This window comes from Bombina bombina, chromosome 6 (genome assembly GCF_027579735.1).
Source record: "Bombina bombina isolate aBomBom1 chromosome 6, aBomBom1.pri, whole genome shotgun sequence".
NCBI classification, from domain to species: Eukaryota; Metazoa; Chordata; class Amphibia; order Anura; family Bombinatoridae; genus Bombina; species Bombina bombina.
Window position 1 is genome coordinate 1,058,455,767 of NC_069504.1, and position 15,424 is coordinate 1,058,471,190.

A 15,424-nucleotide genomic window follows, 5' to 3' on the forward strand; every position below is an offset into this window, starting at 1 on the left:
TCTAATTGGAGAGAGGTTTCTATCATGTGGGTGCAACAACAAATTAATATCCGTTTAGCAAAGATGTGCACTCTCACTTATTTGCAGCAACCAGGGTGCTAGTGAAATTAGATACAATATCAGAAAAAGACCTTGCACTCGCTGGATTTTTTAACAAACTTTTTTACTTGGCAAAAATAGTGACGTTTCGGGGACAGTGTATCCCCTTCCTCAGACAGTGAATGCTTCAAACATTAGTGAATTTATACAAACAAACAAATAACCCCTCCCCCCAATTAGAAAAAAACCGCCAAAAGTGTTGCTATGGTGACCATATGTCACAAAGTGAACATCGTATATAAGCTGTAGTATAAGCGATCAATGCTGTGACAGTGAAAATATTCATATTAAAAGACCTATAGCAGTATAAACATGGTAAACAACTTAACATTCCACAGTAATGGTAATCGTAACATACCCCTTATAACCGTTATTATCTGGGGAGCCAACCAATATTCAAAGCCTTATATGTTATCAGGCATAAAGTACATATATGTGTACAAACTCACAACCTACCATGATTGCAAAACAAACAAAGTTCTAATGCTGATCGCCGTGTACCACGCCACCACAACTGCACCCGCACTAGGAAAAGCAGACAAACCCGGAAGTGCATCGGCCGATCACGTGTGTGGCGATGCACCAATCACTCGGGTTGCGGTTGGGGTTGCCATGGCAATGGGTCACAACGATCCAAATAGCAACAAAGAAACAAGTCGACGATATTCTATAACAAATTAGCTACTAAGCGTAATTAACAGCACCGGGACACTGAACCCTATCATTGTTATAACACATATCAATCGATACTTATAATGCGCGCTGCTACAGTGGCTATACCACTACTATAAAGATAATCAATAAACAATATATACAGCATAGTAATCCTGCCGTACTATGATGGGGGTATATTAATGTCATACACTGGACCCTAAAGCGCATATCTATCGTAGTGGGCACTGCTACAGGGACTATACCACTATTGTACATTTACTATCCAATATATACAGTGTACCAAGATGGGGGGTATATACAAATTAGATACACGGTAGCACCACCCATTAAAGAAGGTGATCTGAGATGGCACAACCCATGAACCATCCCAAGAGAGAATACCAAACACCCCGAAGAAAAAAATAAACCAAAGTGAATGAAGACACAAACTATAAATAGTGATAAAAGATAAAACAAACAAAAAATGGGATAAAACATAATCAGAAAAGAATAAAAATAAAAAAAGACACCGAAGACAAAAAAAGACAATAGGACAACAATATGAGAAACAAGAAGGAAAAAAGGGAAAGAAAGAAGAAAGAAAAAGAGAGAAAAAAAGGGAAGAGAAAAACAAAAGAAAAAAAACACGAAAAAAGGAAAATTAGAGAACAAGATAGTAGAAAAACAAAGTATCAACAAACCACAAGTGAGGCAGAATAGAAAGTTAACAGCAAGAAGGGAATAAGAGGTAAACTAGTAACCAACAAAACATCGAATAGAGTGTGGACTCTCAGGTAGAAAAGTCAGGATAACATGGACTCTCATGGTAGGTAAGGCAGATCTCCATAAGGGCTGGATCTAATTTACAAGAAACAATGCCAGTCAAACATAGTATTGAGTCCATGTGGTTGCAGGGTATTTAAACGAAAGATCCATTTAGCCTCAACTTGTAGGAGAAGTGTATCCCTATCACCCCCCCGCCTTAATGGGGGGACATGATCAATTAGGGTGAATCTCAGATCATGGAGTCCATGGCCTTTCTCCACGAAATGCCGGGCCACAGGTTGATCACTAGAGCCCTTCTTAAGAGCCGTTCTGATGGATGACCTGAGGTTAGCGAACCTGGTCCGGCATCGTCAGTTGTTTTTCCCACATAGAACCGCCCACAGCTGCAATTTAGTAGGTATACCACATGAGAGGTGGTACACGTTAGCACATGCCTAATCTTGAACCTCTGATTGCGGTGGGGATGTCCAAACGTTGGTTTGAAGAATTGAATTCACTCAATAATCCAGTGAAACTCAAACTCAAACACGATTTGGAAAGTATTGAGTTCCTGGACTTAAACATCTTCAAAACAGAGAGTGGTTATTTGGGTACCTCGTTGTTTAGGAAACCCACGGACAGGAACTCTATCCTACACGCCACAAGTAACCATCCAACTGCACTCCTCAGGGCTATTCCGAAAGCCCAACTGCAGCGGGCCGCAAGAAATAATAGTGATGAGACCAGAAGACACCAGCAACTTGATGAGATGCAGCAACGATTTGTACAACGAGGATATAATCCGCACCTTGTTAAACAAAGTAGAATGGGAGTGGAAAGTGATACCACGATGTCTACCCGAACCGATCCTAAAGATGAGCAGCGGATGACTTTTACCACGGTATATAGTCCTTCAACTAGAGCCTTAGGTGTAACACTAAGAGAACACTGGCACATCGTACAAGGTGACCCCTCTCTTCCATTCAACAAGTGGCAACCTCCGAGAGTGGGTTACAAACGTGATAAAAATGTAAAAGATCTGTTGATGCTCACGGATCCCACCCATTGCTACAACCCTGAGACATGGTTGACACAGAGAAAGAAACCAGGATGCTATAGGTGTGTGGGATGTACCACCTGTAACGCCATGATTCCAGGACCAACGTTTGGACATCCCCACCGCAATCAGAGGTTCAAGATTAGGCATGTGCTAATGTGTACACCTCTCATGTGGTATACCTACTAAATTGCAGCTGTGGGCGGTTCTATGTGGGAAAAACAACTGACGATGCCCGGACCAGGTTCGCTAACCACAGGTCATCCATCAGAACGGCTCTTAAGAAGGGCTCTAGTGATCAACCTGTGGCCCGGCATTTCGTGGAGAAAGGCCATGGACTCCATGATCTGAGATTCACCCTAATTGATCATGTCCCCCCATTAAGGCGGGGGGGTGATAGGGATACACTTCTCCTACAAGTTGAGGCTAAATGGATCTTTCGTTTAAATACCCTGCAACCACATGGACTCAATACTATGTTTGACTGGCATTGTTTCTTGTAAATTAGATCCAGCCCTTATGGAGATCTGCCTTACCTACCATGAGAGTCCATGTTATCCTGACTTTTCTACCTGAGAGTCCACACTCTATTCGATGTTTTGTTGGTTACTAGTTTACCTCTTATTCCCTTCTTGCTGTTAACTTTCTATTCTGCCTCACTTGTGGTTTGTTGATACTTTGTTTTTCTACTATCTTGTTCTCTAATTTTCCTTTTTTCGTGTTTTTTTTCTTTTGTTTTTCTCTTCCCTTTTTTTCTCTCTTTTTCTTTCTTCTTTCTTTCCCTTTTTTCCTTCTTGTTTCTCCTATTTTTGTCCTATTGTCTTTTTTTGTCTTCGGTGTCTTTTTTTATTTTTATTCTTTTCTGATTATGTTTTATCCCATTTGTTGTTTGTTTTATCTTTTATCACTATTTATAGTTTGTGTCTTCATTCACTTTGGTTTTTTTTTTCTTCGGGGTGTTTGGTATTCTCTCTTGGGATGGTTCATGGGTTGTGCCATCTCAGATCACCTTCTTTAATGGGTGGTGCTACCGTGTATCTAATTTGTATATACCCCCCATCTTGGTACACTGTATATATTGGATAGTAAATGTACAATAGTGGTATAGTCCCTGTAGCAGTGCCCACTACGATAGATATGCGCTTTAGGGTCCAGTGTATGACATTAATATACCCCCATCATAGTACGGCAGGATTACTATGCTGTATATATTGTTTATTGATTATCTTTATAGTAGTGGTATAGCCACTGTAGCAGCGCGCATTATAAGTATCGATTGATATGTGTTATAACAATGATAGGGTTCAGTGTCCCGGTGCTGTTAATTACGCTTAGTAGCTAATTTGTTATAGAATATCGTCGACTTGTTTCTTTGTTGCTATTTGGATCGTTGTGACCCATTGCCATGGCAACCCCAACCGCAACCCGAGTGATTGGTGCATCGCCACACACGTGATCGGCCGATGCACTTCCGGGTTTGTCTGCTTTTCCTAGTGCGGGTGCAGTTGTGGTGGCGTGGTACACGGCGATCGGCATTAGAACTTTGTTTGTTTTGCAATCATGGTAGGTTGTGAGTTTGTACACATATATGTACTTTATGCCTGATAACATATAAGGCTTTGAATATTGGTTGGCTCCCCAGATAATAACGGTTATAAGGGGTATGTTACGATTACCATTACTGTGGAATGTTAAGTTGTTTACCATGTTTATACTGCTATAGGTCTTTTAATATGAATATTTTCACTGTCACAGCATTGATCGCTTATACTACAGCTTATATACGATGTTCACTTTGTGACATATGGTCACCATAGCAACACTTTTGGCGGTTTTTTGCTAATTGGGGGGAGGGGTTATTTGTTTGTTTGTATAAATTCACTAATGTTTGAAGCATTCACTGTCTGAGGAAGGGGATACACTGTCCCCGAAACGTCACTATTTTTGCCAAGTAAAAAAGTTTGTTAAAAAATCCAGCGAGTGCAAGGTCTTTTTCTGATATTGTATCTAATTTCACTAGCACCCTGGTTGCTGCAAATAAGTGAGAGTGCACATCTTTGCTAAACGGATATTAATTTGTTGTTGCACCCACATGATAGAAACCTCTCTCCAATTAGACATTTGTCTATTCACCACCAACACTTCACACCACACCTGACCTGTGGCAATTTACAATGGAACCTGATGTAGAAAGCACACAGACCCTAACCTTTACGGTGGATGATGCAGCCAGAATTCTTTTTAATCCTGAAGAGGAGACTACTGGTGGCAACACAGCACAAGCCATTTATTTGGCTTTGGTGAAATTGAAAAAGAAGGAAGTTGATTTACGACTACATGGGGTCTATCTCTCAGAGTATTATAGGAAGCTCATGATTCCTAGGGGCTTCAGGATACGTAATCAACCTACTATTGGACGCAACAATCCTGAGTTCTGCAAGCGCTGGTGCGCAATACTCAATAAATGTTCCTTGGACCTTATTCTCTTGGTCACAGAAGAAGTGAGAAACCAACTTGAAAGAGTCAAAGTGGAAATACAGGAATGGGAAAGAGATAAGATTGCAGTACTGACCGAGGATTCATCTGAACAGTGGCTTGACAAATTGTCTTCCCAGATTAAAGAATATAAAGAGACCCTTGTGCAATTCAAGAACAGAAAGTTGCAAACAGTAATCGAAGACCATAAGGATAAAACTGTTTATCGATGGTTAAACAGTGGCGAGAACAGAAGACCATTCCCCCAGCGGCGCAGGAGACAAAGATTCCACACAAAACAATCTCTCCAAACTGTAGACAGCAGCTCTGGATCTGACACAGAAGCACCACTGACCCAAGACAGAGCAAGTGGGGGCCAACCCTCCGGGCAACAGGTTTTTCAAGGGGTCACTACCAGAGCCGGCCAGAGAGGATGAGGAAGAGGCCACACATACGGAGGGGGGGCTGGAGAGAGAAAACCTCCACTCCCGACCAGAAAATAACAACCACTGGTCCTGTTGAGGACCTAGTGGTAAACATCAGTGACAGAGTTTTAACCATGGTAGAGAGAAGGGTGTTAAATAGAGGCTTGAGTTTTGTACCCTCTGGCAAGAGTGATGAGTTCACTAATTACATTGATTGCCAGAAATTTCAGCGGTCTCTGCGACTAAAAGAATTTTTCAATGTCCAGTCCGCAGATGGTGACACACACAAGTTTAAGAACAAAAGCTCGTTTGACCCCTCAAGCAACAACGCAAGTATCAAAACTTACATGAGATTGGTCTCTCAAGATCTGAGAAGATATGAGTCCAATAAATATCACACTAACCTAAGTCCAGAAGAAAAGGCTGCCATCACTACGTTGTCTAGGGACCCTGACATTGTGATCCGCACCGCGGATAAGGGCGGTGCGGTAGTCGTACTAAATTACAAATACTATAGTGATGAAATCAAACAGCAACTTAGTGACAATGAGACATACCAACCACTTCAAAGGGATCCAACTAATAATTTCCAAATTCTGATACATCAGGCGGTTCAAGAAGGATTGAATGAAGGGTGGATTGATGAAGACATAGCTGGTTTCTTGAGGATTAAACATCCAGTCTGTCCCATACTGTACACACTTCCCAAAATCCACAAGGTTTTGGAGAAGCCTCCGGGGAGGCCAATTGTCTCTGCCCGGAATTCTATCACCTCTAGGTTAGCTATCTATGTGGACCATTTTCTTCAGCCCCTTGTGAGAAATATGAGGTCATACCTGAGGGATTCGTCACAGCTGATTGCAGAACTGAAAACTATCAAGTTCGAGGAGCCATATATCTTGGCCACAGCAGATGTAAATAGTTTATATACAATTATTCCACATGAGACTGGGAAACAGTATGTGGCTGATGCTTTGGACAAACATCCCTATATTGGCCCCCCTAGAGACTTCCTGATAAAACTGCTAGACCTGAGCTTACGTCTCAACTATTTCAGGTTCGAAGGAAAGTACCATCAACAAATATCAGGTACGGCCATGGGATCAAATGTGGCCCCCTCATTGGCCAATTTATACATGGAGCACTACGAACTACATGTGATGAAGATATACCAGAATCCAGGAATAATATACTACAAACGGTATATAGACGACCTGCTAATTATTTGGAGGGGTACAGCTACAGAGTTGGAAAGATGGTTTGAAGAATTGAATTCACTCAATAATCCAGTGAAACTCAAACTCAAACACGATTTGGAAAGTATTGAGTTCCTGGACTTAAACATCTTCAAAACAGAGAGTGGTTATTTGGGTACCTCGTTGTTTAGGAAACCCACGGACAGGAACTCTATCCTACACGCCACAAGTAACCATCCGACTGCACTCCTCAGGGCTATTCCGAAAGCCCAACTGCAGCGGGCCGCAAGAAATAATAGTGATGAGACCAGAAGACACCAGCAACTTGATGAGATGCAGCAACGATTTGTACAACGAGGATATAATCCGCACCTTGTTAAACAAAGTAGAATGGGAGTGGAAAGTGATACCACGATGTCTACCCGAACCGATCCTAAAGATGAGCAGCGGATGACTTTTACCACGGTATATAGTCCTTCAACTAGAGCCTTAGGTGTAACACTAAGAGAACACTGGCACATCGTACAAGGTGACCCCTCTCTTCCATTCAACAAGTGGCAACCTCCGAGAGTGGGTTACAAACGTGATAAAAAATTTAAAAGATCTGTTGATGCTCACGGATCCCACCCATTGCTACAACCCTGAGACATGGTTGACACAGAGAAAGAAACCAGGATGCTATAGGTGTGTGGGATGTACCACCTGTAACGCCATGATTCCAGGACCAACGTTTGGACATCCCCACCGCAATCAGAGGTTCAAGATTAGGCATGTGCTAACGTGTACCACCTCTCATGTGGTATACCTACTAAATTGCAGCTGTGGGCGGTTCTATGTGGGAAAAACAACTGACGATGCCCGGACAGGTTCGCTAACCACAGGTCATCCATCAGAACGGCTCTTAAGAAGGGCTCTAGTGATCAACCTGTGGCCCGGCATTTCGTGGAGAAAGGCCATGGACTCCATGATCTGAGATTCACCCTAATTGATCATGTCCCCCCATTAAGGCGGGGGGTGATAGGGATACACTTCTCCTACAAGTTGAGGATAAATGGATCTTTCGTTTAAATACCCTGCAACCACATGGACTCAATACTATGTTTGACTGGCATTGTTTCTTGTAAATTAGATCCAGCCCTTATGGAGATCTGCCTTACCTACCATGAGAGTCCATGTTATCCTGACTTTTCTACCTGAGAGTCCACACTCTATTCGATGTTTTGTTGGTTACTAGTTTACCTCTTATTCCCTTCTTGCTGTTAACTTTCTATTCTGCCTCACTTGTGGTTTGTTGATACTTTGTTTTTCTACTATCTTGTTCTCTAATTTTCCTTTTTTCGTGTTTTTTTTCTTTTGTTTTTCTCTTCCCTTTTTTTCTCTCTTTTTCTTTCTTCTGTCTTTCCTTTTTTCCTTCTTGTTTCTCCTATTTTTGTCCTATTGTCTTTTTTTGTCTTCGGTGTCTTTTTTATTTTTATTCTTTTCTGATTATGTTTTATCCCATTTTTGTTTGTTTTATCTTTTATCACTATTTAAAGTTTGTGTCTTCATTCACTTTGGGTTATTTTTTTCTTCGGGGTGTTTGGTATTCTCTCTTGGGATGGTTCATGGGTTGTGCCATCTCAGATCACCTTCTTTAATGGGTGGTGCTACCGTGTATCTAATTTGTATATACCCCCATCTTGGTACACTGTATATATTGGATAGTAAATGTACAATAGTGGTATAGTCCCTGTAGCAGTGCCCACTACGATAGATATGCGCTTTAGGGTCCAGTGTATGACATTAATATACCCCCATCATAGTACGGCAGGATTACTATGCTGTATATATTGTTTATTGATTATCTTTATAGTAGTGGTATAGCCACTGTAGCAGCGCGCATTATAAGTATCGATTGATATGTGTTATAACAATGATAGGGTTCAGTGTCCCGGTGCTGTTAATTACGCTTAGTAGCTAATTTGTTATAGAATATCGTCGACTTGTTTCTTTGTTGCTATTTGGATCGTTGTGACCCATTGCCATGGCAACCCCAACCGCAACCCGAGTGATTGGTGCATCGCCACACACGTGATCGGCCGATGCACTTCCGGGTTTGTCTGCTTTTCCTAGTGCGGGTGCAGTTGTGGTGGCGTGGTACACGGCGATCGGCATTAGAACTTTGTTTGTTTTGCAATCATGGTAGGTTGTGAGTTTGTACACATATATGTACTTTATGCCTGATAACATATAAGGCTTTGAATATTGGTTGGCTCCCCAGATAATAACGGTTATAAGGGGTATGTTACGATTACCATTACTGTGGAATGTTAAGTTGTTTACCATGTTTATACTGCTATAGGTCTTTTAATATGAATATTTTCACTGTCACAGCATTGATCGCTTATACTACAGCTATATACGATGTTCACTTTGTGACATATGGTCACCATAGCAACACTTTTGGCGTTTTTTTTGCTAATTGGGGGGAGGGGTTATTTGTTTGTTTGTATAAATTCACTAATGTTTGAAGCATTCACTGTCTGAGGAAGGGGATACACTGTCCCCGAAACGTCACTATTTTTGCCAAGTAAAAAAGTTTGTTAAAAAATCCAGCGAGTGCAAGGTCTTTTTCTGATATTGTATCTAATTTCACTAGCACCCTGGTTGCTGCAAATAAGTGAGAGTGCACATCTTTGCTAAACGGATATTAATTTGTTGTTGCACCCACATGATAGAAAACCTCTCTCCAATTAGACATTTGTCTATTCACCACCAACACTTCACACCACACCTGACCTGTGGCAATTTACAATGGAACCTGATGTAGAAAGCACACAGACCCTAACCTTTACGGTGGATGATGCAGCCAGAATTCTTTTTAATCCTGAAGATGAGACTACTGGTGGCAACACAGCACAAGCCATTTATTTGGCTTTGGTGAAATTGAAAAAGAAGGAAGTTGATTTACGACTACATGGGGTCTATCTCTCAGAGTATTATAGGAAGCTCATGATTCCTAGGGGCTTCAGGATACGTAATCAACCTACTATTGGACGCAACAATCCTGAGTTCTGCAAGCGCTGGTGCGCAATACTCAATAAATGTTCCTTGGACCTTATTCTCTTGGTCACAGAAGAAGTGAGAAACCAACTTGAAAGAGTCAAAGTGGAAAATACAGGAATGGGAAAGAGATAAGATTGCAGTACTGACCGAGGATTCATCTGAACAGTGGCTTGACAAATTGTCTTCCCAGATTAAAGAATATAAAGAGACCCTTGTGCAATTCAAGAACAGAAAGTTGCAAACAGTAATCGAAGACCATAAGGATAAAACTGTTTATCGATGGTTAAACAGTGGCGAGAACAGAAGACCATTCCCCCAGCGGCGCAGGAGACAAAGATTCCACACAAAACAATCTCTCCAAACTGTAGACAGCAGCTCTGGATCTGACACAGAAGCACCACTGACCCAAGACAGAGCAAGTGGGGGCCAACCCTCCGGGCAACAGGTTTTTCAAGGGGTCACTACCAGAGCCGGCCAGAGAGGACGAGGAAGAGGCCACACATACGGAGGGGGGCTGGAGAGAGAAAACCTCCACTCCCGACCAGAAAATAACAACCACTGGTCCTGTTGAGGACCTAGTGGTAAACATCAGTGACAGAGTTTTAACCATGGTAGAGAGAAGGGTGTTAAATAGAGGCTTGAGTTTTGTACCCTCTGGCAAGAGTGATGAGTTCACTAATTACATTGATTGCCAGAAATTTCAGCGGTCTCTGCGACTAAAAGAATTTTTCAATGTCCAGTCCGCAGATGGTGACACACACAAGTTTAAGAACAAAAGCTCGTTTGACCCCTCAAGCAACAACGCAAGTATCAAAACTTACATGAGATTGGTCTCTCAAGATCTGAGAAGATATGAGTCCAATAAATATCACACTAACCTAAGTCCAGAAGAAAAGGCTGCCATCGCTACGTTGTCTAGGGACCCTGACATTGTGATCCGCACCGCGGATAAGGGCGGTGCGGTAGTCGTACTAAATTACAAATACTATAGTGATGAAATCAAACAGCAACTTAGTGACAATGAGACATACCAACCACTTCAAAGGGATCCAACTAATAATTTCCAAATTCTGATACATCAGGCGGTTCAAGAAGGATTGAATGAAGGGTGGATTGATGAAGACATAGCTGGTTTCTTGAGGATTAAACATCCAGTCTGTCCCATACTGTACACACTTCCCAAAATCCACAAGGTTTTGGAGAAGCCTCCGGGGAGGCCAATTGTCTCTGCCCGGAATTCTATCACCTCTAGGTTAGCTATCTATGTGGACCATTTTCTTCAGCCCCTTGTGAGAAATATGAGGTCATACCTGAGGGATTCGTCACAGCTGATTGCAGAACTGAAAACTATCAAGTTCGAGGAGCCATATATCTTGGCCACAGCAGATGTAAATAGTTTATATACAATTATTCCACATGAGACTGGGAAACAGTATGTGGCTGATGCTTTGGACAAACATCCCTATATTGGCCCCCCTAGAGACTTCCTGATAAAACTGCTAGACCTGAGCTTACGTCTCAACTATTTCAGGTTCGAAGGAAAGTACCATCAACAAATATCAGGTACGGCCATGGGATCAAATGTGGCCCCCTCATTGGCCAATTTATACATGGAGCACTACGAACTACATGTGATGAAGATATACCAGAATCCAGGAATAATATACTACAAACGGTATATAGACGACCTGCTAATTATTTGGAGGGGTACAGCTACAGAGTTGGAAAGATGGTTTGAAGAATTGAATTCACTCAATAATCCAGTGAAACTCAAACTCAAACACGATTTGGAAAGTATTGAGTTCCTGGACTTAAACATCTTCAAAACAGAGAGTGGTTATTTGGGTACCTCGTTGTTTAGGAAACCCACGGACAGGAACTCTATCCTACACGCCACAAGTAACCATCCGACTGCACTCCTCAGGGCTATTCCGAAAGCCCAACTGCAGCGGGCCGCAAGAAATAATAGTGATGAGACCAGAAGACACCAGCAACTTGATGAGATGCAGCAACGATTTGTACAACGAGGATATAATCCGCACCTTGTTAAACAAAGTAGAATGGGAGAGGAAAGTGATACCACGATGTCTACCCGAACCGATCCTAAAGATGAGCAGCGGATGACTTTTACCACGGTATATAGTCCTTCAACTAGAGCCTTAGGTGTAACACTAAGAGAACACTGGCACATCGTACAAGGTGACCCCTCTTCCATTCAACAAGTGGCAACCTCCGAGAGTGGGTTACAAACGTGATAAAAATTTAAAAGATCTGTTGATGCTCACGGATCCCACCCATTGCTACAACCCTGAGACATGGTTGACACAGAGAAAGAAACCAGGATGCTATAGGTGTGTGGGATGTACCACCTGTAACGCCATGATTCCAGGACCAACGTTTGGACATCCCCACCGCAATCAGAGGTTCAAGATTAGGCATGTGCTAACGTGTACCACCTCTCATGTGGTATACCTACTAAATTGCAGCTGTGGGCGGTTCTATGTGGGAAAAACAACTGACGATGCCCGGACCAGGTTCGCTAACCACAGGTCATCCATCAGAACGGCTCTTAAGAAGGGCTCTAGTGATCAACCTGTGGCCCGGCATTTCGTGGAGAAAGGCCATGGACTCCATGATCTGAGATTCACCCTAATTGATCATGTCCCCCCATTAAGGCGGGGGGTGATAGGGATACACTTCTCCTACAAGTTGAGGCTAAATGGATCTTTCGTTTAAATACCCTGCAACCACATGGACTCAATACTATGTTTGACTGGCATTGTTTCTTGTAAATTAGATCCAGCCCTTATGGAGATCTGCCTTACCTACCATGAGAGTCCATGTTATCCTGACTTTTCTACCTGAGAGTCCACACTCTATTCGATGTTTTGTTGGTTACTAGTTTACCTCTTATTCCCTTCTTGCTGTTAACTTTCTATTCTGCCTCACTTGTGGTTTGTTGATACTTTGTTTTTCTACTATCTTGTTCTCTAATTTTCCTTTTTTCGTGTTTTTTTTCTTTTGTTTTTCTCTTCCCTTTTTTTCTCTCTTTTTCTTTCTTCTTTCTTTCCCTTTTTTCCTTCTTGTTTCTCCTATTGTTGTCCTATTGTCTTTTTTTGTCTTCAGTGTCTTTTTTTATTTTTATTCTTTTCTGATTATGTTTGATCCCATTTTTTGTTTGTTTTATCTTTTATCACTATTTATAGTTTGTGTCTTCATTCACTTTGGTTTATTTTTTTCTTCGGGGTGTTTGGTATTCTCTCTTGGGATGGTTCATGGGTTGTGCCATCTCAGATCACCTTCTTTAATGGGTGGTGCTACTGTGTATCTAATTTGTATATACCCCCCATCTTGGTACACTGTATATATTGGATAGTAAATGTACAATAGTGGTATAGTCCCTGTAGCAGTGCCCACTACGATAGATATGCGCTTTAGGGTCCAGTGTATGACATTAATATACCCCCATCATAGTACGGCAGGATTACTATGCTGTATATATTGTTTATTGATTATCTTTATAGTAGTGGTATAGCCACTGTAGCAGCGCGCATTATAAGTATCGATTGATATGTGTTATAACAATGATAGGGTTCAGTGTCCCGGTGCTGTTAATTACGCTTAGTAGCTAATTTGTTATAGAATATCGTCGACTTGTTTCTTTGTTGCTATTTGGATCGTTGTGACCCATTGCCATGGCAACCCCAACCGCAACCCGAGTGATTGGTGCATCGCCACACACGTGATCGGCCGATGCACTTCCGGGTTTGTCTGCTTTTCCTAGTGCGGGTGCAGTTGTGGTGGCGTGGTACACGGCGATCGGCATTAGAACTTTGTTTGTTTTGCAATCATGGTAGGTTGTGAGTTTGTACACATATATGTACTTTATGCCTGATAACATATAAGGCTTTGAATATTGGTTGGCTCCCCAGATAATAACGGTTATAAGGGGTATGTTACGATTACCATTACTGTGGAATGTTAAGTTGTTTACCATGTTTATACTGCTATAGGTCTTTTAATATGAATATTTTCACTGTCACAGCATTGATCGCTTATACTACAGCTTATATACGATGTTCACTTTGTGACATATGGTCACCATAGCAACACTTTTGGCGTTTTTTTTGCTAATTGGGGGGAGGGGTTATTTGTTTGTTTGTATAAATTCACTAATGTTTGAAGCATTCACTGTCTGAGGAAGGGGATACACTGTCCCCGAAACGTCACTATTTTTGCCAAGTAAAAAAGTTTGTTAAAAAATCCAGCGAGTGCAAGGTCTTTTTCTGATATTATATATATATATATATATGTGTGTGTGTGTATATGTTTATTTGAAATGCTTTTACTTTATGCAGTGCTGCAAGGCATAAATGGGCGAATACTATTTTGATTTATTTGTAAGTTAATTAAAACTGATATATAAAACCTATTTTGTGTGCTATTTCTTCCTTCTTTTTAGGGGATTATTATATGCCCTAATTTCTCTTCCTTGTTTTTAATAATACTTATTTCATAATATAAGGGAAGCACCGATAGGTAACAAATAGCGGTATTTACTACTCTCTCTACTTTTTTATATGCACAATCATTTTACAAAATCCAGAAAATTTGTAGTAATATTTCAGGTTTTTCAGAATCTGATCAGAGTTTTGATGTTTAAATTAAGACGTTTAATGTATCTTATCATCTTGCCTGTAGAGCATATATATCAATTGTAATTTTCAATAGTATTTTTCTATTTTGTATGTTTTAAATATGAAATGTAGCTACTGCTAGTCCTTTTCTCTATTCTAGGGCTACTTGTTCCCCTAATTCAACTCATTTGTTTAAAAATAATTATAAATATTTGAATTAGGGAACATGATTGATATTGAAGCAATTGGTATGTTTATTATTAAAGTGTGCCAGATATAGGCATTTGTCAGAATAAAGACAAGTGTCTTCTTTCTACGTCTCTGCAGGGATGTGCCATTCTCAGTTATCTATTTCCCTCTCTTTGCAAATGTTAACAAGCTGGGGCAGAAGTCATCCCATGAGAAGGCTCCGTTCTACCACTCCTTTGTTGCTGGATGTTTTGCAGGAGCTGTAGCTGCTGTGGCTGTGACGCCTCTCGATGGTAGGACTGGTCATAGCTATATCACATAAACTTTTTTTATTAATTTGTTACATAAATATAAGGATACATGGAGGTATGCGGGAGAAAACATTATTGTAACCACATATGTTTTACAGTGTTTTAATGTAGTGCCTGTGCAATTAATTCATCTTGCAAGGAAGTTCTCATAACCATATCTCTCTAAACACAATTTTCAAGCTGTATCTGAACTTATCCTCTAAGAAAATGGTTTGCTAAAATGCAGTCACTTAAAATAGTGTTGTGGAGAGAAACCCTGTCAGAGGATAAACAAATGCAGTGTATTTAAAGTCTTACCGGTAGGCCTTCAAAAATATTTTTGTAATGGTCCTTTTTTCAGGTGGCTTTCCAAGACCACCTTCACACTTGCCCATTAATTGATATCCACCTTAAGAAAGAAAAAACTGACAATGAGGACACTGATGACCTTGAACTAGAACAAACTTTTGAGGTGATGTGAAAGGACCATTTCTAAGCATTTTGGAATGCCTAAAGGCAGAGGAGGTTTCAGTAATTCAGTTTTGGGGCATAATTGCTTACCTTTACTGATTTGGGGGTGTTACATGGGCAA

At 41.0% G+C, this 15,424-nt stretch overlaps 1 protein-coding gene across 7 annotated transcripts in view; it reads left to right on the plus strand.

Moving 5' to 3' along the window:
- The window catches only part of SLC25A18 (solute carrier family 25 member 18), a 92,189-nt gene extending 77,287 nt beyond the window's left edge, over nt 1-14,902 (plus strand). For 6 of the 7 annotated variants that reach the window (XM_053718869.1, XM_053718870.1, XM_053718871.1 and 3 more), the window contains one exon: nt 14,681-14,902. In XM_053718869.1, the coding sequence (XP_053574844.1) occupies nt 14,681-14,864 (184 nt within the window). In that variant the 3' untranslated portion in view covers nt 14,865-14,902. The remainder of the gene's footprint in view (nt 1-14,680) is intronic. The other variant, XM_053718874.1, reaches the window with a different exon arrangement.
- The last annotated feature ends 522 nt before the right edge of the window (nt 14,903-15,424 follow it).